This window comes from Artibeus jamaicensis, unplaced genomic scaffold (genome assembly GCF_021234435.1).
Source record: "Artibeus jamaicensis isolate MK-2021 breed Jamaican fruit bat unplaced genomic scaffold, CSHL_Jam_final contig_3182, whole genome shotgun sequence".
NCBI lineage: Eukaryota > Metazoa > Chordata > Mammalia > Chiroptera > Phyllostomidae > Artibeus > Artibeus jamaicensis.
Window position 1 is genome coordinate 1,878,292 of NW_026521742.1, and position 23,089 is coordinate 1,901,380.

Here is a 23,089-nt window from a genome sequence, read left to right on the forward strand (position 1 = left end):
TTAAATACCGTGACTGATTTGGAGAGTTGGCGCTTCTGCGTCCTGACATTGCAGATGGCAACACAAAAATAGGTGTGCGACAAAGGCAGTGAGACTGCTCAAAACAGTGTATCAACAGTCTCCTGTTCAGGGTCTGGAAGGTCCTGAGAATGGCCTGATTTGGAAAACCAGTGTTTACCACGTTTTCCGAGCCACTGGCTTTTCTTCAAGTTATATTCTCTAGTCTGGGAGTCAGATAGAACATATAAAAGCAAAGCTGAGTGAAGTGGGCTTTATCCAAGCAATTCCTGCTCTATCTACCCTCAGCTTTCCAAGCCTGCCGGGCCAGTTTGCCCACCCAGGGGTCTCCAGTGCCCCACTTCCCACACACCCTTGTGGGGCTTCAGAAGCTCAGGGCACCCTCTGCCACATGTCCAGAGCTCCTGGTTTCTAGTCACTGCCACTTCTAATGCCCACTCTGCAGCTACCCACATCTTGCTGCCCTGGACGGCTTTCCTTTGTTTTTTTCCAGTAAGATAAAAACATCGATTGAAACAGAAATTTCATCAGGTTGACACAGTAAAATTGAACAATTTTGCATCTTAAAAAAAACAAAACATATTTTCAAAGGTGAGGCAGGAGTCTGCAAACTGATGGAGAGATTTGCCACTTCATTCAACAAGACACAGAAAAAGTGGACCCGGGGAAAAAATCTGGAAGGCCTTAAACAACACCTCTGAGTCATCTGAGCGAAATGCAAGGAAAAGGCAGGAAAGGCTATTGCCAAAGGCCTGAAAGCAGATTTGTCATCGATGCAGAGGAAGCGAGGGTTGAAGTTGGAAGGAAGCCTGAGATGCAAAGGGCACTTGCTAACTTGGCCTATACCTACATCATCTACAAATCCAAAACTCCCTTCCTGTGAAGTACAGTATTTTGCTTAGAGGATACATTAAAAAAAAAAACAAACAACCAAAAACCTACAGTGGACTGTCTGAGGCCCTAATGTCTACAGAAACTAACAGGCAGGTGGCTGGGCGGATGGCCAGCTGTTGTGGGTCAGCCTTCTGCTCATGCTTGGCTGGGCTCACGGTGTGTCAAGAGCCAGGTCTGGCAGGAATGGCTTCTCGCCGGAGGCCACAATGGCCATCTCACACACACAGGCAGCTGGAAGCTTGGTTCACATTTTTTAATAACATGGCACAGTTTACATTACACAAGAAGGCTCCGCCGATGAGAACATGCTGAAGATTCAGTCGCTTCACTTTTCTTTTCACATAGGATCTAGAAAGGACTTTATTACATACAGGATAAACAGCAAAAAGGTCTGTATAGAACAATCTCTTTACAATACTGAAAGCTACCACTACAGTTCCAGTGTACATATTCCTTGGATTTTTTTCCTTTTTAGTTGTTGTCTTTAAAAAAAAAAAACACTGCACAACATCTGGAATTCACAAAAAATCTGAAGCTCACAACTAAACCTTCAGTTTACTACTAAAATAGATCTCTCTGCTTATTAGAAACAATGGTCTGTAGTTAACTTTTTTCTTCAAAAACAGGATAACAACGTCAGATAGCACTTTAATATACTAGAAGACCAAATGGAACTAATTTTATTTCATACATATATTTTACAGTCCAGTAGACAAGATATATTGTATTTCTCTGCTAGTAAAGTCATATTCTCTCCAAATATGTAGACAAGAGGCTTAATGTATTATAAAAGTATCATGAAGAGACATTAAGATCGATGCAAACTTAAAAACGCACGCACACACAAGACTTCGTCTCTGCCACCTTTCACCCTCTGTAACTCGCCGTGGCTCCGTGAGGCTGACCTGCTATGGCTGGCTACTCCCAGACTTTATTACCAACTGGAATATGGTGAGTCACATTAGGAAATGTGCACCTTCAATCTGTCAGTTATCGACTACAACAAAAACATATCCATCATCTGAGAAAACGTGAAGCTTTCTTTCAGGATCTGTTTGGGTGTGATGAAATCCCATTACAAAACGAGGAAGTGTGTACAGACAGGAAGTAGGACACACTAAACAATGCATGGTTCCACATGAGGTGTGTGTGAAGTCACAGGACTAGCGGTGACGAGACGCTGGCGACCTGTTTGTGTCCCCTGATTTTGGCATCTGACAACTCCTGACCCCCTGGCTGCTCTCATCCACTGACCTTTCCGGGGCTGTGCTCTCCCCTGGGAGCCCGCAAGCAGCAACTTTAGGCGCAAAGTTTCAGCCTGGGGTCCATTTTGCAAAATGGGATGTTCCTCCATTTAAAAAAACAAGCAAGGAAAACAGAGTCATATCACATAAGCGCTTGTTCAGGGAAAATATGACCTTAAGTATGTTGTAAATGGATCTGAAAAGGCTCCTTTGAGTTAGGCGGGCTTTTGTGAAAAGCCCGAACATTCATTGCATAGTTGAAGGGTTTAGCTGTCTATGACAATACATGGGAACGCAGCCGTAGCCGGCGTGTTCACTGGTATTAGGTTTGCAAAGAGCACATTTTAAGAAGTATTAATGTATTATGTTACTTAATCTTTACCTATTTACATTTTTACAAAGTAAAGCTTTCATCTTACCCTTTTGCATATATGAACCCTCAGCTCTTGAAGCAATCTTTTTTACATAACTATGTACACGGCCTTCCCATCCCGTCTGAAAGAGCTTCGCATGGTGGACTGTGCGGACTGCGGTCTGTTTTCTCCCCAGTTAACACCATGGTGGTGTGTGTGGTCATCTTCACTGTTTTGGTTCAAATAAAAACATTTTATATGTGAAACCAAAAGAGCTGGACACATGAGAACATATGACTTGGCTAAAAGGTCTGAAAATTTTCAACATATAATATACAAAACCATTTCAAAATCTGCACTGAGGCTATACATTGTTTACAAGGGGAAGCGCTGGGGGCTTCCGGCCCCCCAGTCTGTGTTACTGACGCAGGAGTCCTCTGGCTCTCTCCTTCTCTAGAGTCTGGCATTGCGTTGGTGCGAGGTTCCTCCTTCCTCTTCCTTGGCCCATTTTCTCCTTATCGAGCTTCGATATCCTTCAGAGTGTGGGAAGGCGGCCTCTCCCTTATCTCTGCAGACAGAGGAGTAGTCCTCCTTGGGGAGACGGGGCGGCCCCCCAGCGTAGAAATGAGCGGGGGAGGCGCGCTCAGCGCTGCCGTAGGAGGGGTCTTGTTGAGGAGTCCGTTCTGGTGCCCCGTGGTGGGGCTGATTCTGGGGTAGTGCATGCTGGGGAGCCCCGGAGTGATGAGGCTGGGGTGGGGCAGATGTCCATCGAGGGAGGCTGGGTGGACAGGGTGGAGCCGCGTGTGCTCGTAGTCCTCTCTGAGCATGTGCAAGCGCTCCCGCTCGTCCAGGTGACCCCCTCGCTCGTGTTCCCGCCGAGGGTCCACAGACAGAGGGTGGTGGTGGTGGTGGTGGTGGTGGTTATAATCATGAGGCTCCCTGTCCCTGAAGGAGCGGTCAGCTTCGTACAGCCGCGGGGTTGAGAGACGGTGGAGAGGGTCGTTCCTCAGCAGAAAGTCCCTGCCCAGTGGGTCTCTCCGGTGAATGTCCAGTTCTCGGTAGGGATCCCTTAAAGGGTCCCGGATGGGGTCCCAGTGGAAAGACGGATATGGGAACCGCTCTCCACCGGGGATGGGGCTGATGCCCATGAAGGGAGTCATCATGCGAGTCCTGTCCAGGCTGCTGATGCTGTTCATGGGGTGGATGCCTGTCACCCCCACTGTCATGGGCATGGAGGCCAAGGGCCCCGGGTGCACACTGGACGAGGAGTTTGGAGGCGGTGGCTCCGAGGACCGGTGGGTCTGCGGGGCCTCTGGAGGGAGGTCATGGTCTTCCTTGCGCTCCTCCTTTACCTTGACCTCTGAGCTCTTCTTGGGGTTCTCGTAGGCCGGCTCGCTCTTGCGCTGCTCAGCCTCGCGGCTGGAGGTGCTGTTGGGCCTGGCGCTCTCCACGACGGGGGTCCGCACGTAGGGCGACGACACTCGGGCCAGCTGCTTGGCCTCTTCGCCCACGGCTCGCCCTTCGTGGCCGTGGCCGTCCTTCTCGGGCGGGTGGCCCTCCCTCACCTTGTGCTCCTCCACAGTCAGGTCCTTCCGGGACTCCGCATGGTCCCGCTCCCTCTCTTTGGATTTGTCTTTCTCGCGAGCCTCAGTGTTCAGATGACCCCTGATCTGTTCAGTGGAGCCGCGGGTGTGTCCCAGGGTGCTCACCGGGAGGATAGGTGCTGGTGAAGGGTGGCTGGAGTGTCTTTTCTCAACACTTTCCCTGAGGGAGAAAGAGGGAGACAGGAAGCAAATGAAATGGGCCCGTTGGCCTGGCCAGGGGCTGCCGATGAAATGGTGGTGTGAAAAGGGCAGGCTGGGTCAGTTTCCACAGTCACTGGGGTAGCCAGTGGCCCCTTTGTACTGCACAGCCAGCCACCCTGACCTCACTTGCCTATATTGTAGAGGAAGCTTTAAGGGTGGGGGAGGGCAGTGCTAGGGATGAGGGGGAGTGGGGAGTCTGGAGGGGAAAAACAATTGTCTCTGTGTGTAAGAGTCCTGTGCCTCGATCAAGACCACAGGGGAAGAGCCTTCAGCAAGTCAAAGTGGCCCAGTGCCACCCCTGGCGCAGTGATGTGGCTGTACTGCCCATCTGACTGGAGTCTCGGGATCAGTTAGTGTTGAGAAGAAAGTTTTCAGAGACTAAATGCAAATATGATTTTTTTATCCAACTTTGTCATACAGAGCCGGTGGGACAAGAGTTCGGCATGACTATTACAGATGCTTCTCTCTCCTGGCATCAGGACAAACAACTGGTTTGAGAGTAAAACAATGTGAGACAGAGCAATCCCCAAGATGTGGCGTGTGAGGGAGGGTTTAAAGGAAACCACAAATTCAGGACTTTGGGGTCACAAAAATAACTTTTGCATTAGGAAGAGTAAGAAAGCTAAAATCTGGTGAGAAGATGAGAAAGCCAGTAGGAAAAGCTGGTTGAGAGACACAAAACCTCCTGGGGGAACTCAAGGGCAATTTTAAGAGAACCTATGAATGGAAACGTGAAAGGATTTTAGAGACCTATCTTGGGTGGTGGCTTAAGACTACTGGGCAGAAAAGGCAAAGCCAGAGAACAACAATGAGGTCAGACTTGAAGAGGGAAGACTGAGTCCAGCAAGTCCTGGGGCCCCCAACAGATGTGGGGAGGGCGAGGAGACAAGCAGGACACCATGCTGGCTCAGCCTTGGCAAAGCCCAGCAGGCAAGGTGGCTGCAGTGGGGGAGGTTAGGGTTTCCCCGCAGAGTTTGTTTCTGGTCCACATGCAAAGGCTGAGAGGAAGAGCATCTTTAAAAGGTAAGATTGAAGAAGAGTGTGTTTTAGGTTTTCTGAGTTTCATCCAAAGGGCCGTTTTGACTCCATCAAGAAAAATGTGAACAGTTTGCTGCTGCATCCCATCTCTCTGCGCTGACAGCCGCTCTGAGGAGTGCTCTGAGCTGAGGGGCATGTCCACTCAGGTGCGCCTCCCTCTGGCAGCTCACAGCTCAGAGATGAATGTTATAAATGTTCCTTCCCCTGGCTGAGAGGGTTTTACCAAACCATCTTGAAGGAAAACTTGTCTTTTTCTTTTCAAGAAAGAACTCAGTGAGCATGATGGCCTGTGATGAACATCTACTAATCTGTCACATCTAGAGCCTGCAAAGTTGAATTCTTTTAAATCACTAAGATACAAACACACAAAATATATATATACAGTTAAAGAAAAAGTAAAGATTTGGGTCATATTAGAGTCTTTCAGTACCAGGAGGAAATTGTTATTAGGTATTTTCTGTCAAGTGTATCTTGAGTATTCCTTGCTTATCAGTTTGTTAAAAAGGAAAGTAGCCTGAAGAAAGAAAAAAGGGGGCACACGGTCAAGAATGCTTAAGCCATTCTCCAGGAAAAAAATACTGCAAGACATTTTCCTCTTTTGGCTACTTCTTTCTTAGGCATGAGTTACCAAGTATGGAGATTAAAAAACAGTTAGTAAAATTAACTATCCACCAGCAAAACAAACCCAAACCAACAATGCTTATTGACGTTTCTCTAAATCTAGGTGCGCAAAATTTATTAGTCATCTGTGAGAGCCCAGGATTTCAGTTTGAACATAATTTCAGAAAAATATGATGAGGCAATGCAAACATGACTTTCTCAAAGAAAACAAAAAGAGAGAAAAACCTATGGATGATTTAATGGACGGCACGAACTGGAAAGCAAATATGGTGTTGATTCATGCTGTGTGTGTTTGGTCCAAAGCTCCAACTCACTGTCTTATAGAGAAAGATTTGTATTTGGACACACTACTGCTCACATGGGCTTTGAAGGGTCTGCATGTGTTAGTGCTTCTGAGTCGGGGCTGTCTTGCTCTGCTATCAGTTCTATGGTCACGATGCCCCACGGGGCCAAGGGCGTGCACTCTGGGACGCCGGGGCCTGGGCGCTGCACCGGCCCCGGCCGCATGAGGAGCTGAGGCTACAGGACCAGCTGAAGCACAAGGCTGGGGCAGGGAGGGTGGACTGCCAGTACTTGGCACAGACGGGCTCCCCCAGTGGGACTCGAGAGCGGTTTCTTTCCGTACCTTTCTTTGTCATCTTTACTAACGGATGAGTCTCGTTTATCTACATCTCTATCTCTGTCATGAGCTGCAGTGGACGCGCCACGCTCCAGCTCCCCTGGCTTCAGCCAGGGCGGAGGGGTCGGGAACGACGGAGGCGTTCGGTGCAGCCGGTTCCAGGGCTCGTGAGGGTTGCTAAAGTTCTGCACACTGGGGCCATCCTTGTGGCCGAACATTGAGTTGGGTGCTGAAATGGTGAAGTGGAGAACAAAAAGGTTTAAGAGAAATTATATAATCTGCTGTAATGAAGGTACTTACCAAAAAACTTTTAACAGCATTCAGAGTTAAAATGAATACATATTATTGGGAGCTGGAAAAGGAAAGGAGATTAACACATTCATTAGAGGAACTTGTCCTACACTGGAAAGGCAGCTCACAGCTTTTTTTTTTTTTTTTTTTAAACCAAAGGCAAAGGGGTGGAGGGAGACAATTAAAAGGGGAAGGTACCAAAAAGGTGTCAAGATTCCCTAATTAAACACATCTGTGCATGCAGCAGCCCCAAGCATGCGAGGGTGTATTTTGGTGGTGTGCCTTAGAGGGACAACACCCAATTCGGAGTGGAGTTCAGGGCTGTCCACTGCCACCCTCAGCCCTGCTAACATGACTGCTGCTCTTCCCACAACTTTGGCAAACTGATGTCACCAGAGACAAGTTTAGCAGCGTGACCTAAACAGATGCACAGATCGCCACGCTAGCTGGAACTGTGATGGTTGCTTACGCTGTGTTTTAGGTCTCTTGTACCCGGAGACTGAGGTATGGATGGCACGAGAGAAAACAGGTGGAGTGTATTATATCAGTGATTAAATACATGTTTGGGACACGAGCAGGTGTGGCAACTCTCTTCCTATTTGAGACAGAGCTTCTGGGAGTAGAAGACTATCTGGTCTTCCCAGATTCTGGAGCAAGAAATGTTGCCAGCTCTTCCCTCTCCTGAGCCTGGGGTTGTTTCTCTGCTATTCTTCGAGCTCTTCCAGTCCCACAAATGCCAAGGCAAGATGAAACTTAAAGTTGTTTTCACCTCTAATAGGATCTGTTGCTAAAGTCTGGGGCAGCAAGATGGAATGTGGATGAAACTGAGTTTAAGGAAACTTTTTGGAGTTCAATGAACTATATTGCCTTTCCTGACCCTCGGTAATGCATACTGACAATGGACTGTCCTTAAAAAGTTGGTTTGCTTGTAAATGTGTACCTACACCTAATCCCACTGTTTAGGCAATGATAAAAACTCAATTTATTTCCCAAGGGCATAGTTTCTTTTTATCTTGAGCCATTGACAGATCAGAGGAGACGAACAGTCCAAGACAGACTTTAGAAAGTTAGAGGTACTCACTAACTGAAGGATTTCCAAGTCCCCCGAAGGCATTGCCACCAACTGCTGCAAGGCCAGTGAAGGTAGACGGCCGATTGAAAGGCTCTGCAAATGAGAGAGGGAGGAAGGACAGGATGCAGGACTCCACCGTGGGAGCAACTCGCAGAGCTCGCCGGGAGCTGGGGGAAGCCACGTGGGACCCACACCTCTCTACACTCAGCCCTGACCTGCTTCTCCTACCAGGTCATGTTTTCACTGCACTTGACATTAGGCACTGGTTAGCAAAATATTTACAGAAGCTATTTTTCTGGAACTGTGCATTTTGCCCCATTTCTCTTGCCAGGTGGGGAATAATATGCCTCAAGCCACATGTTCTAAGATGCTGCCTTAGAACAAGCCACATGTTCTAAGATGCTTCCTCTCTTCCAGGAATGTGCTGTGTGGGCTCTAATGGAACAGAAATGAGATGACATCTTACAATTAATCTATGATGCAATTCTTAAGGCTCATGGATGACACACCCTGTGAGTAGGTGCCCCATGGCCCATATCTGCTTGTACACTTGCAGAAAGTATCAAATCAAGGCCATGAACAAAGCATGCACCCTTACTAGGAAGAGACATATGAATAAGGCAGTGAAATGTGAAGTGATTAAAACATATGGGTAATGACTCATCAAAACAGGGTCTCGTCTCTGCCTCCACTTCCAAGATGTACCTGTGGACATGGGGTAAGAGTTCACAACCTTCCTCCAGTGGGTGGGGCAGGCTGCTATACACGGGGAACCCCCGAGGCACTGAGGCGTGGCTCCTACCCACCGCGCATCAGTGTCTCCAGATGGACACATCTGACTAAAGAGCACACATCTACTCCCTGAAGAAGGGGCTATCACAGGGGCCACAATCCTGAATGTGGATGACACCTCTTCAGGCTTCTACAAGGCCACTGTCTTTTTCCTAAGTGGTGAGCGAGGTGGCTAGGACTATGGCCAAGTCACTGGAAGTGCGGCAGAGGCGCAGTAAACAAAGGTTCTCTGAAAAGCACACCTCACTCCTTGTCACTGTGGGCAACTCACCTAGGTGAGCAGCAGGGTTGAGGAAGTTGCTGTGATGAGGAGGTGGCCCGAAAGGGGTCCCAGTCGGGTGTGCAGCACCTATGATGTCAAACACAACGGGTTAGATTTCCCTGGTGGCCAACTGCTACCCTGTAGCTGGCCGCTGGGTGCGGAAGAACCCTGGGGGAGAACATGTAGAGGTAAGGACGTGGCTGGAGTCCACCCAGGCAACACCGTGGGGGAGAAGAAACGTATACATTTTTTTAAGATGCTGACATACAGTATTAGAAGCATCCAAAAACACTGCCAGCGGGGTGGGGGAGGTTCTATAACCAAAAAAGTCTGGAGAAATGCCGGGTTTAAAAATGTTCAGTAACTTCTTTACTGAAGGACTAAGAGCCATGGTCACGTTCACGGGCTCACTAGCTCTAACAGGAGAGCATTTGACCACGAAGGGTTTTCTTCACAGAACTTCTCAGGGAGCAAGGCTTCCACTTGGAGCCACCCTGTAGTGCATTCTGTGACGGCCTTCTGTGACCCCTGGCTCAGGAGCAGCCGACCTATCTGCGCCGCTCTGCTTTGGGCCACCACAGAACCTCTTTTCCTGGAAATGCCTTAGTTGTCATGGCCTCACACCGAAGGACATTCTGAAGCCCAGCCTTATGAGACTGTTGTGAGGTACACAGGGTTAGGAAAGAGGAAGGACTCTGATCTCTCTCTGTCATCCTCAGGGCCAGGAGCAGCTAGTTTCCTCAGATGCTTCTGGACACTAATACTCTGAGTCTTTGCCTGCCACGAAATGGAGGTCTAACTTTGTGGTTTCTCCTTTATCCACATTTCCTCTTCTACTCTGTATTTTGCCTTGAACAGTGTGTGTTTAAGATGCTTCAGATCCTTTTCTTGAAGGAAGCTGGGGAAGGAAAGAGGGAAAGAGACACACAGAGCGTGTAGACAAGTGACTCAAGAGGGACAATATTCTAAGAGCTCAGGGCATTTGATGGACTGGTGGCCATGCAGGTGACAGCTGGAGGAGGAGAGCTTTGTGGGAGGCAGGCCTGGCTCTTGACCAGAAATGAGCCACTGTCACCTGAAGGTGCCTTTTTAGTTTATTTTGGGCATTAGTGCTCACTGGTAAGAAAAAAGTGGTTGAATTTCACAAGGGTGTGCAAATATACACATCAGCTAAAAGTTTCACCAAATAACCATTGGGGGCAAAATCCAATATTGTGTACACTGGAAAAGATCACCTTCCAGAACCGAAGTAGAAACAGGGTTTGAATGAATTTACTAATAACTATCCTATACTCCCTTGTACTTTGACTAAATTCCTATGAACAAGTGTTAAGGTCCTTCAGAAATACTGATTAAATGGAGAAGGATCATCCCTCCCCTCAAACCCCGTTGACTCAATTTGTGTTTGGACTGCTGCTTCCCAGCGTGGGAGGGCCTGCAGGTCTGGGATGTGGAGTGCGGGGGCACGTCTGTCCTCTGTCCAGCCCAGCGTGGTGACTGACTCTGTACCCAGGAAGTGCAAACATGTTACCCCATCTCCACAGAGTGAATGGGGCCCAGCATATTCATTAGGTATTAAGTGTTATCAGTTAAATAAAAATTTGGCTGCATCCTGCCTGTGTAGTACATGCTAATTAATGCTTCCATGAGGACTGGGGCTCTGCTCAGCCCAGGGTCCCCAGGGTGCCTTGCAGTTCCAGAATTATTGAAGCAAAAGAAACCAATTCATCCGCTTGGCTCAAATGGAAGCCAGGGAGAAATCTCTCTATTTCTCTCCAAAAATTGCTCTTAATGTAGCCCTGTCTCAGAGCCTAGGTGCCATGGTAACAAAGCCTTCAAATGCATCCCCAGACAGAGCTGACAGAGAAAAAACTGAGACCTTAGCAAATTCCATCTACCCTCGAGGGTGATTCACTTGCTTTGGCAACAAAGCCCATTAAAAGGATGATTTCTTGCAATGTGGGTGTTTCTCTTTTCTTGAATGGGAGAACATTAGGTCCACCACAAATGAGTCTTGGATAGAAGCCTGGGAAGGTAGCAGGCAGGATGGCTGTGAAACGTGTTCCCTAAGGATGAGAAATAGGGAGCCCCTTGGAGATTTGCGTCCAGAAGAATAAATTCTACTTGGCACAGCGAGTATTGAATTATGGAGCTGGTCAGTAAAGTGAGCTCAGTGGAGCTGTTTGTAAGCATTATCCAGCAGAGCCCTGTGCCAGGTATTGCCTGGAAGACAGCTTTGGGAATGCCCAAATAATAAGGAGCCCTTGATACTGAATCCTGTTCTCATCTACCTACTCCTTAGAGCCATTGCCTTATGTCTGCAAGTGCCCAGGGCAGAAACAGGGCATCATCTGAAGCAGTGACCCTCGGCAGCCCCCTGTCCTGCTCTGGTACACCCAGGAGCCACCCGGCAGTGGACACTCTCAGCCGTTAATGAACAAACAGCTCTTCTGGGTATTTTACACCTTGTCCCCTAAATTTCCTGCATTATTACAACCCACCAGGCAGTAATACTAATAGCACAGACAACCAGCAAACAACTGATTCACAGACCATCCCACCAGCCAATATCAAAATCATACAGTGGACCCATGAACAACGTAGGGATGAGAGGCGCCAACCCCCTGCACAGCACATAACTTTGGACTCTCCCAAAAAGCCTACTGAATGCCTTATCCATAGCATAAACAGTCAACTGACACACATTTTGTATGTTACATGTATTATATATGATATGCTTATAATAAAGTAAGCTAGAGAAAAGAAAATGTTATTAAGAAAATCCTAAGGAAGAGAAAATCCATTTGCAGTGCTGTATGTATTCACTGAAAAAAAAATCCACCTGTAAGGAGACCCACATGGCTCACACTGTGGTAAGGGCCAACTGTATTTCTTTATCTTCAGACCTTCCAAGCACAGCACGATGGAGCCTTCCGTGGGCACTGAGAGTGAAGTCCTGGCATTGTTTCCCTCCAATGTGCCCTTGCAGGCTTTCTGATCTTTTTTCAATAGCATTTGATGGGCTTGTGAGTTCTATTGGCTTAACACAGAAGCAAATAATGAGCCAAAGCAATGAGTCCCCTAAGGGGAAGATGATCTTCTTTCCTTCTTTAATGGAAAAGGGCACAGCAATGAAGGAGGCTCTATTTCCCTCACTGTGCTAAGAGGGGGCCCTGCGAGCTGGCATAAATTGTGTTTTTTAGGGAGTGATTGAGTGGTGGCCCCGAGCACAAACACAATTTATTGAACTACCTGAGAACAACATTTCTCCGCTCTCCCCTGCCCCTTGGAACTCACCAGCAGCGGAGAACAAAGTTGAAGGCCGTGCCAGGTCGTGCGGGTGGTGGATGGCTCCAAAGAGACTGGGGCCTGGAGGACGGCTCAGGAACTCGGGTTTCAGTCCGAAGTCCAGTTTATGTGGGTCTGACTGCATTTGTTTCTAAAGCAGCAAGGGGAGGGAAAAGATGACGTCCCCAGAGGAACGGCAGGAAAGAAGGACATTAATGAAGCAGCTGAGATTGAGAAAGGAGACTGGCTGGTACATGCGGCCTCCGAGTCCCGGTCACATCGCAGCTTATGAACGCCGTGAGGACACAGCAGCCCACACACCAGTTCACCCCCAATGCCAGGGAGGCAGGTCAGCCTGAGAGCGGGCAGCAGGGCCTGCACTGGGAGCACCTGTCTCTCAAGTCAGAATGCAAAGTCGCACAGTCAGTGTTCTGTCTTTGAGGTTACGTGGTTTGAGGACTAAAATCCTATCTTTATTGACTCAAACTACCACCCCTCCCAAGTAGCTGACTATTCACTGTAAAGGCCCATTTCAGCAAGTTTTTAAATGATAGTATTGTAAAGCTCATTTTATGAGGAACTCTGCACGAATAATATTCTGTGTAAATTAATTGTTTAATGACTCTTTAACATACTCTAGTAGATCACAGTACATTAGGAACTGAAAGTTATGAAGAAATATTTGCATGCCCACAAGCTAATTTTCAAATGATCACTGTTACATCTTTTAAAAAAACCAAACAAACTAAGTAGGGTTATTAATTTAACTAATAGAGGTCCTTGCTTTGCCTACTCTCCCCAATTACTGAAGAGATCAGTCTGGACCAGACAACCACCAAGAACCTCTCTGATTGCAAAATGCTTGCCATCAACTGCAATCCCTGGGTTTCCTCTTATTTCCTCTTATTCCCCTGGGTTCCTATTCGAACCTCCAGCCTCGAGCCAGCCTGGCAGCTCCCCTTCCTCTAGGGCTGTAGGAATCGGCTCCTCATCTGCTTCCTGATGCCTTATCCTGCCATCATTCTTTTTTTAAATGCAAACATCAATTTCATTTCTATACTGTAGCAATATATACTTGAAGATGAAACTTCAAAAGTTATCATTTAAAACAGCAAATTTTTTTCCATTTTTGTCAATTACAGTTACAGTCAATATTATTTTATATTAGTTTCAGGTGTACAGCATGGTGGTTAGACAATCACATACTTTACAAAGCGCTCCCCCTGATATTTCCAGTACCCATCTGGCACCATATAGTTATTACAATGTTATTAAAAAAATAACTAACTGTATTTCCTATCCAGCATCATATTTCAGGCCTGTACAGCCCTCTCAAACGGTACAATTTTAACATTGCCCCATCTTCTTGATTCTCAATAGTCCTCTCTGAATCAGCTCCATACCCCCTGGATAAGCACCAAGTCCCACTCGTTCAGGCCGGGCCCGAGGCTCCGTGTTTCCCTGCCTTCGTCACCACCTCCCCACTCTGCAGTCTCCCCTTCCTCACAGCCTTAGCCTGTTCTGACTCTCACACTTCCAATCTCTCAGACTCATCTGATGCTCAGTCCCTCTGGCTCCATCTCCACCTCACACTCCCTCATGTTCTGCTAAACATAAATCCTTGCCCCACTGTACGTTAGAGTCAACAGGCTGCCATCTGACCCAGCATGTGTGAAGATCAGAGACGAGTGTGCTATTTCCGTACTGCCGAGGGTCATGAGCCCCCTCATCCATCACACCTACTTAGAACGAAACCTACCTGAGCATCTCAAGCGGGAAGCCATCCCCCTTGGAAGCAGACAGCACGTTCACTATTTTTTATGCACGCACTGACCCTCACTACTGAACTCTACAGCTGTCTAAACCCCTGGACAGAAGGGTGCCCTCTGAGCTCGGCACAGCAAGGAGCCTCAGGCAGTAGGCTCTCTCAGTAAACATTTGGTGGGTGACTAAAAGAATGAGTAAATGGTCGTTATAGAAAAGGACAATGTATTTTCTGCTCAAATCCACAGGGAATTCTGTCATGGAAGTCCCATTATAAAGTAACAGCCAAACCCCAAGACAAAGCTTCTAATTCACTATAAATCTATGAAAATCTTTTGAATGGCTCCTTTAATTTGGTTGCCAAATTATTTAGTGCTAATACTGCATGGTACACAGCACAGTTCCATTAACCACAAGTTAGGTCCATGAAGCAAAACAGCGCTTGGGGATTACAGAGAATGTACGGGAAAGGGAAAGAACAGCCGTCTCCATGCAAGAGGTCTTCCTAACTGAACTGGGGTAATGATGGTTTGAGTCGTGGGGCATGTTCATGGACGAGAAGTTGCTGGAAGGGCACATACACACTCTGTCCATCTCTTAACCAAAGGAGTTACAGGAGGATGAGTCTCACCCCCCCTTTTTACCACCTACACCCCCTGGAACACAGAGCACCCTGAACTAAGCATCGAAATCTAGTCAGCTCTTCAAAAGTATGCACATTTTCTAATGAAGCTAAACTGTTAAGGTTTCTAACTAAACCGTGCCTAACAATAAAGTGAGCAAAACTCACTGATAGGATGTTAGGAGAAAGAGCAGGCATTTGACACCAAAGCAAGTTTATCTTGGCGGCCTCACTTACTGAAGCTGGCTTTTAAAAAATCATTTAACCATTTAAACAAACAAACAAATAAATGAAGATTGCTGTAGGGACTGGCTCTCTGTCTGTGTTTATCACTTTCATAATTCTCATATTGGCTCCCAAATGCTGTTAGGACTTAAAGCTTATTATTTGAAAAATGGATTAACTGAAGCCTATTGGAATCACTGGATCGACTGTTTCCCCCCATTTTTCTAGGCACAGTTACCCAGACTATAAACATGCAGACTGTCAATTCTGGACTTGTTACTTTGCTCTCTAGGCTGACCAGTGTTGCCACTTCTGGTCACCTGCAGAAGTCCCTGACCACTTCCCTTCTGTATCTCAACAGCCTGGCAAAGCGTGCACTGCATTCACTGTGGAATGAAAATATGTAAAAAAGAAAAATCACCTGCAGACAGGTAAGGTAACTGGCCAGACGGTGGTTCTGACAAGAACTGACTATATTCTCACTTCTGGCGCGGGTCATCAGGGGGACTAATGTGGGGTGGGAAGGTCACTGCAAACAACATACTACTTCTAGAAGAGTCATTTTCACTACCATATGCATTGCTAACGGAAGTTCTGTAGCATCATATAGATCTTATATTACTAGCTCATTTTTCCAGAGCCATGAAATGAAAAGAATGCACCCACTGGTACAGGAAAACCAGCTTTCACGGGCAGGCCTTCCCGCTTGGCCCCGCCTGCCTCAGGCCCTCCAGTTCTGCTGTCAGTCCGTCTCCTGCACGATAAAGTCAGCAAGGAGGCACCTGGCCTACAAATCTCCCCAAAACGTTTATGTTAGGAGTTAGTCTACCTGTGTTTTGCTGTGTATAATGTGCACTTTTTTGCCCAAATTTTTGAGGGGAAAGAAGGGTGCACATTATACACGGGCAGTGCCTGAAATACCCTGTGTCTTTCTTTTGTGTTTTGTAATTATTTGTTACATAAAATTTCTTATACCATAGAAAGTTTAAAAATGAATGCTAAAATTCCTTTATATTACAAAAACAAGCATCTGAATATAAACAAATAATTAAATTAAAAAATTAAAATGAAAATTCTTTTCCTGAAAGTGTGGGTCAAAGACAGGAGTGTGCATTATACACAGGAGCACAGCATACGGGGCAAAATGCAGTATATTTAAACTCTTCAGATCAATAAGATGACAAAAATAATTTTTTTTAAGAAAAAAATCATCAGAGTTATCAGTTTGCTTTTGTTTCGTCCCTTTGCTGGCGGTTTCCCTAATTGACAGTAAGATTTCCAAATAGCTTTTCCAAGAGAGACTTGATCCTTGGCAGGGAGGCCGCTGGCCCAGGAGCCCAGGAGCCCAGGTGCCCCACCCCCAAGGCCAGGAAGGCAAGACTGACCTTGACTTTCTGTTGGTGATGGTAGATCTGCCAGGCGATGTGAACATGCATAGCACACCACTTCCCTGGTTTCTGAAACAAGAAATAGCAGTGCGGTCAGAAGGAAGACCTTTCAGAGAAAACCGCCTTCAATGTCCCCAAAGCCTTCAGCAGATTTTGGCTACAGAGCCTTTTTTCTTTCTTTTTTTTCTTGTTCAAGAAACAAGAGTGCTTTGTACACTCCAAGTGCCTGCTGTCAGCAGCTCTCCGGCACCCAGGCCCGAAGGAGCCAGTCAGCGCCTCATCCTCCCAGGGGCGCTGAGCTGGCAGCTATTCCTCAGAGAACCGCGCTGACAAGGACCTCCCTGGTCACCAATGATAGGACAGCAAAATCCCGAAGCCCACGTTGTATCTCTTCTCTATTTCTTTTCTGGTGCCAGCTGGCAGACCGGGGAGAGCTCGGAGCCCTACTTAACAAATGTGGCCATGCTATGATGCAAATGAGCTGTTCAGAGGAGCTAATTAGTGAATGTCTGTGCATCAGTTTAAAACAAGAGAGGGTCCCAAACCTGTGTAACCTCCTCCAGCACTGGCTTTTCTTTACCCTCAAAGCAAGGCAAAGAAATTCACCACACTTTTACTGAAGCCCAGTTCCTGTAAGTGCTTCCTGGAGTTGCCAACTACCCATTCATGTGCACAGGCACTGCTGTCTTCTACGTAAACCAGGGAAAGAAACAAAGGCGAGAACTCAGTCCTTCCTACTTTCTAGACCTCCTCTGCCCTCTGGGACTGTATCAAGCCATGTCTCCCACACCATTTCAGGGCCTGCTTTACAAGCCTGGAGTCACTGTGGGTGTGCTCTGTCTCACCACATGGAGGGTGGGGACCACCTGTCCCTGCCTCGTTTGTAATGTGATCTACCCAGAGGCTCCCCACGTGCACTCCGTGAGGAGAGGATGGGTGAGAGGAAACGATGCCCCAATCCTATGTGGGCTAAGGACAGACACCTCTGGTGTCTATGCGAAACAGCTGATTCTGAAATACATACTTAAATCCAAGTCTGGGGTCGTTTTTCTTCTTTTGTAATGAAATTATTTGCATCATTTGAAATCATAAGTGATGACACAATTATCTTCTTTTACTTTTGGAAAAATTGAATTATATTACTTTACACACCAGAAATGGGTTAAGTATAGCAGGAAGTATACTATCTATCCCTCTTCTGTCCAACTACCCACCTTCTCTCCCGCCCCAACCAACCAAGTTGGCCAGCTTTTACACAGAGGTCATCTGCTGGCCACTCTCCAGACTCCAAAGATGTTAACACACTGAGGCTGTTCTGCACCAGAGAAGCAGGTTGAATGTCTGTGACAAGTGAACATCACTTACTGCAGAGTGAGAGAGCCTCCAGCCAAAATGAGCGGACCCTGATGTGTGTATTTTCTAGGTGCAAGAGAGACGGCAGAACTTCTGATGTTAGCCTATAGCTTAATTCTTTCTCTGTAGGTTCCCACTCGTCAAACCTCTTACCAGACCTGCTAACCTGAGACTCTGACTCAGTTGACTCTTATCTGTCAGTTTTACCTGCATGGCCTGGCTTCCTGGAACACCAAAGCGAACACAATTCAGGCCGTTCCAACCACACTACCTGAGAAGCCCACCCCCAGGAAAGTGTCATCCTAACACTTCCTTCCAACATTTCCATGGCTTGGCTCCTCAGAACGGATTTGTCTTTTTAACCTACAGGGAGTCACACAGAGGTTGCAAAAACAGTTCTAGAAGAAGCTTTCTTACCCTTAACATAGGTCTGAAAGGATCTGTCAACTGTGAAGAGAAAATGACAACTTGGTTACATGCCTGTCACTCAAACAATTGCTCTAATTAACAAATTTGTAGTGCTTCATTAGGAGGGGAAATTAAAATGTTAGAATTTTACTTTTAAATGAAGCCCTTTTAGAGAATAATTAACCCATTTTCACACTATCAAAAGTGCCAAATGTCCCCTCCCCCACTTCACAGGGCTTGGTGCATCCACACTGACAAGCCCCCTGAACAAGTTCAATCAGCAGCAATTTGCCCTTTGGCAACATCATCTGCTCCCACTACACATCTGAGGAGTTTCCCTGTCCCGAGGAGCAGCCCGTCCGCACTGCACAGAGCGGGACTCAGGGAGAGTGGCGTCAGGCCATGGGCGTGGGAGGCTGGGTGCTGACGGGCACCTGGGGCCAGGCGCCCTCCTGGGCACATGGCAGAACCAGGCTCTCTCCACCAATGCCCTCAGTTCAAGGGCTGCACGTTACCAAGAGGTCTGAGACATTTTAAAGGAGTTCACTAAACGTCATAAAAATACTTACATAGTTGAGTAATTTTAAATTTCTACCTAACTCTGGTCATCAATTTCTGACTGCCCTTACCCAGGGAAAAAGACAATATTGTAAAAGTAATCATTTTTCACATTTACTACAATGAATGTAAATATCAAAGAAACAAGATTACATATATCGTATACCTTTAAATTCCTTGTTGAGAGTAGACAGAGGTGTACATTATGAGTAAACAACATAACCACAGCATAATGGATGTTGTGTTTTGCTCCGGAGCACAAAAGAAGTGGAGGGCCAGGAGAGCAGGGTACTACAGTGACTTCCTGACCCCTGGGAAGCAGGGCATGTGTCCTGACTTCCAGGGAAAAAAATGCTCAGTGCTTTTCCATTCAAAACATTTTACAGCTATTTCTTTAAACTTAAGGAAATACAGGCTGAGAAGACTGGTTGAATAGTAACTGTACAAGCTCACAGGGCGGAATCTCCGATCTTGGACGGTAAGCCCCTGCTCTGTCCTCCCTGCAGCATACTGCGGCCAAGGCCGAGCAGGAGAGATTTTACTCTCTAAGAGTAACTGGCATTTTCTCCCGCAAACGAGAAGGAACAGCTACACTCAGATGAGCTACAGAAGGTGAGAGCACTGATTGGCCGATCCCTGCAAACCACCCCAGTGTTACCTGAGGCCAAGCCTGACTTCGTACGTACCCTCGGGTCCTTCTGGAGTAGAGTGTGTGGGACTGTCCCAGGTCGAGCAGCGACATCGATGGGGTTGGAGGTCTATGAATTAACCAGACCACGACTTAGGAAGCACGCAACATGCGTCCCGAAAGCAAGATCTTTCTTTCACTCCAAATTACAGAAGTCAAGTGTTGTTTTCCTTTTTCAATGACAGTTTGCATTCAGTAATATTTTGTATAATTTCAGGCATACAGCATAGTGGTTAGACAATCATATACTTTACAAAGTGATTTGCCCCGATAATTCCAGCATTCCAGACCCACCGGGCCCCATACACAGTCATCAGAATATTACTGATGACATCGCCCACTTGGTACTTCACATCCCTGTGACTATTTTGTGACGACCAACTTGTACTTCTCAACTTGTACTTCACCTTTTTCACGCTGCCCCCAATTTTTTTTTCAGTTGGAATACAAGGGTTAACAGACTCATTTAAATCCATGATCAGGACCTGCACCCTATTCTCTGACGGGGCCCAGCCGGAGACCGCCCTCTCCAGCCACAGCATCTAGGCACAGAGCGGCCACACTCCGCTGTGATAAAAGGCATGGGACCAAAGAGAGAACCAGCAATTGGAAGAGCTGCCCCGACACCCATCTTCTGCCAAGTTACTGACAGCCCTGTCATCGTGCTTTTTGCTTTATCACCAAACATTCCAAGAAATGCTTAAGCGAACATCATCATAATTTGCTCTATCAGGTGCTCCTCATCAGAATGACTGGAAGTGTTTTACAGACATTAAGCTTACTCTCTAAATTTTAACTGGCAGACAATAACAAGGAATTACACTCAGTAATTACTCATTAGCAGTGGTGGAAACAGGACAAGAGAACCTAATTTAGGGACCACGCAGACTTACATTAAATGATTTCTAAAGTAATTCTGCTTCATCTTTCCTGTTCCCACACCATTCTTCAAGCTCATCAATAACTCTAACCTTATCTGTAGGCTTTTGTCCTTTGAATTGACAGCGATGGCAACAAAAAGCTTACTTCTAGCACAAGCAGCCGCTACTTTCTAGTGGGTAAAAGATTTGGAAAATTTTTCCCCAGGTATTTTATTTAAATAATCACAAGCTCTAAGAATCCCTTCACACAGGGAAGTTAACCTGTGGGGGAAAAGAGCTCAGGTTCAGGCACAAAGCCCACAGGGAGAAGGAAAAAAGAAAGAAAAGAAAGGAAAGCAATCAGCGGCTGCACAACCAACAATTAAGCTGGAGTGTTAACAGGCTGATTTGCATACATATGAAGAACTCCACTAATGAACTGCAATCTGCATATTCAATCAGTAACGTGGCCTGGAAAGGCCTATTTCAACTCCAGGAGAGACACTTTCTTGCCCAGATGTAGTTTTCTGTGTGATTGGATAATTGTGAGTGAGGGAAATAGTCTAATTTATTAAATGACCTACCAGTCTGTTTGGGGACGCACGAGAGATTTGTTGCAGCCGAGAGGGGACAGACCAGGGTCCGAGGGAGTACAGTAACGAGCAGATGGGGGGGAAAGAGTTTCAAAATCACCATCATTTTATCCTAAGATGGGAGGTGTTTAGCATGGCCATTGGAGAAGCCCTGGGTATACATAACCTGGTTTATAAGCTGCAATCCTGTGCAGGTAAAATGTGATTTCTAAGGTCTGGCCATCCAACCCCTAATGCTTTTTAATTTCTTCTCCGATTTCTAGTATTAAAGCAACATGTCTTTAGAAATGCACTCTGTGCTTATCCTATGGCACTCTGGCCCAAAAGTGGGCCCAGTTTTGTCTAAGAAATGAGATGGGGGAAAAAATAAACAACCAAAAATTATACATAGCAAGATTTTCCACGTTAAGATTCGAGAATGGTTCCTTACAACAGAAGTACATGTTGCTTTTCTGCATGAAAATAAAGTAGAGGCAGTAGCAGCTTTAAAGTCACAAAAAGAGTTCTGAGAATTCCTCCTCAATACTGGCTCTCAGTAGCACACCACTGACTAGGGAGAAAAGCACAGTTATTATAAAGGGAAATGGTAATCTCACACTAGGATGTCGGTAAGTGATGACAGAGCCTTGACCTTGGCAGGTGTGAAGGTGCAGATGAGGGGTGGGAGGACCGAGAGGGGGCAGAGAACAGTCCAGGAAGGGAGGTGCGTGCCCTCCACCGCCAGGTGGACCCTATTTGCAGACAGATGGGGCCAAGGGGCAGATGAGGGAGAATAAACGGAGCACCTTCCCTTTCTGTAGTTAAAAACATACAATTTTAGTTTGAAACCTTTTTCCTCCCTTCTGTTAAAATCAATAAAGGCTCACCTTTGTATCTTTGCTAATAATACATACCTCAGGGACAACCTGTGCTCATGTATCTGACATTTGATAGAGTTCCTGACCATAGGCTTGTGTCCACAATACTGGTGTGAGACATATACATATATTCTGAAATTTTTTAAAGAGCACAGAAAATCCTGGATCGACTGACATTATATGGATAGTACAAATTGAAAATTAAATTTGGCTGAAGTTTAAAATGAAAGGGACTTAAAAAATATTCTCGCTGGAATCCGATGATCACTTTGGATCAGAAAAATTATAGGTGAGACAATGAGGAACCCACCCACATGCTTAGCCTGAGGCTCTTTGTACCAACACGCCCCTGTGTGTCCACTGTAAGGTTCTTACCTTCGGCTGAAATGCTCCTTGTAGTGAACCGAAAGGGCCAGTGGGTGGAATCATAGGGGGAATGCCCGAGACTGCAGGAGGGTAGGAATGGAAGAGCTGCGGCCAAAGATGGAGAGGGAGAAAAAGCTTTTAGCAGGAGGCAAATGATATACTCCAATTCCCTTCCCACAGAAGGACATCAACATTAGCAAGCCAAGTAATCTCAGTTCGATGCTATTAGTCAAGAAGCCATGATGAAATGATCACACAGATGTGCCATGAATACTTAACTCGGAAACTTAAAAGTAGTTCAGAATCAATCAGCCAACAAATGACGTCCCAGATGAGGACATCATTAGAAAGGGAGCTTTTCTAATTATTAATTGTTAAATCGGATACCAGTCCTAAACGGTGGGAGATTTTAATGCATATCAAAAACAGGAGGGGTGCTGAGCCGAATAAGATGCCCAGAAAATTACAAGTTAATTAGAAAAAGAAAAAAGAAAGAGAAAAAGAAGGAAGTAAAAGAAGCAAGTCTTTATGAGTTCCAGGATTTTATATCATTAAAACTCAATTAGTACTTTTAGATTTTTAATAGTTTAAGGAAATGAGAAAATATTCACAATCCTTGCTTCATTAGGTTGTTCTAGAAGTGGCAGTTCCAGAGAACAGTTTAATTGTCTCATCTAAAATGACAAATATTTGTGGAAGGGTAAAATAAAAGGACTCACTATAGATTTTCAGGGGAGCTGCCCACTTTTCTGTTAGATGGACAAGCTCACTGGAGGCTCCTCAAGCCAAGCCCTGACCTGAAGCCACTCAGTGAAGGGACAAGAATGATTCTGAATTAAGTACGTAAATTGTCTTGGACTACTAGTTTACTGACAACACAGTGGAGGAAAGAAATACATGGCAACAGCGAAGACAATGGAAACACATCTCTCCCTCCTCCTAGAAACACAGTATTTTTGAGATTCTACTGCTCTGGTTCCTCCTCTGATCAAACCACCATACAGATATTTCAATAGGGTCCTGCCCATACGATTGATTGTGTGATATGTCAGAAGTACGACAGTAACTCAAGCTTTTCCTAATATGGCATTTATGTTATTAGCTGTCTCT

At 46.2% G+C, this 23,089-nt stretch overlaps 1 protein-coding gene across 5 annotated transcripts in view; it reads right to left on the reverse strand.

The window, feature by feature from the left end:
• Window positions 1–1,151: 1,151 nt before the first annotated feature.
• The window catches only part of AUTS2 (activator of transcription and developmental regulator AUTS2), a 1,159,817-nt gene continuing 1,137,879 nt past the window's right edge, over window positions 1,152–23,089 (reverse strand). For all 5 annotated transcript variants that reach the window (XM_053663485.1, XM_053663486.1, XM_053663484.1 and 2 more), the window contains 9 exons: window positions 21,989–22,084; window positions 19,302–19,373; window positions 18,067–18,096; window positions 16,294–16,365; window positions 12,307–12,448; window positions 9,019–9,096; window positions 7,965–8,048; window positions 6,599–6,821; window positions 1,152–4,273 (listed from right to left, as the gene is read on the reverse strand). In XM_053663485.1, the coding sequence (XP_053519460.1) occupies window positions 3,025–4,273; window positions 6,599–6,821; window positions 7,965–8,048; window positions 9,019–9,096; window positions 12,307–12,448; window positions 16,294–16,365; window positions 18,067–18,096; window positions 19,302–19,373; window positions 21,989–22,084 (2,046 nt within the window). In that variant the 3' untranslated portion in view covers window positions 1,152–3,024. The remainder of the gene's footprint in view (window positions 4,274–6,598; window positions 6,822–7,964; window positions 8,049–9,018; window positions 9,097–12,306; window positions 12,449–16,293; window positions 16,366–18,066; window positions 18,097–19,301; window positions 19,374–21,988; window positions 22,085–23,089) is intronic.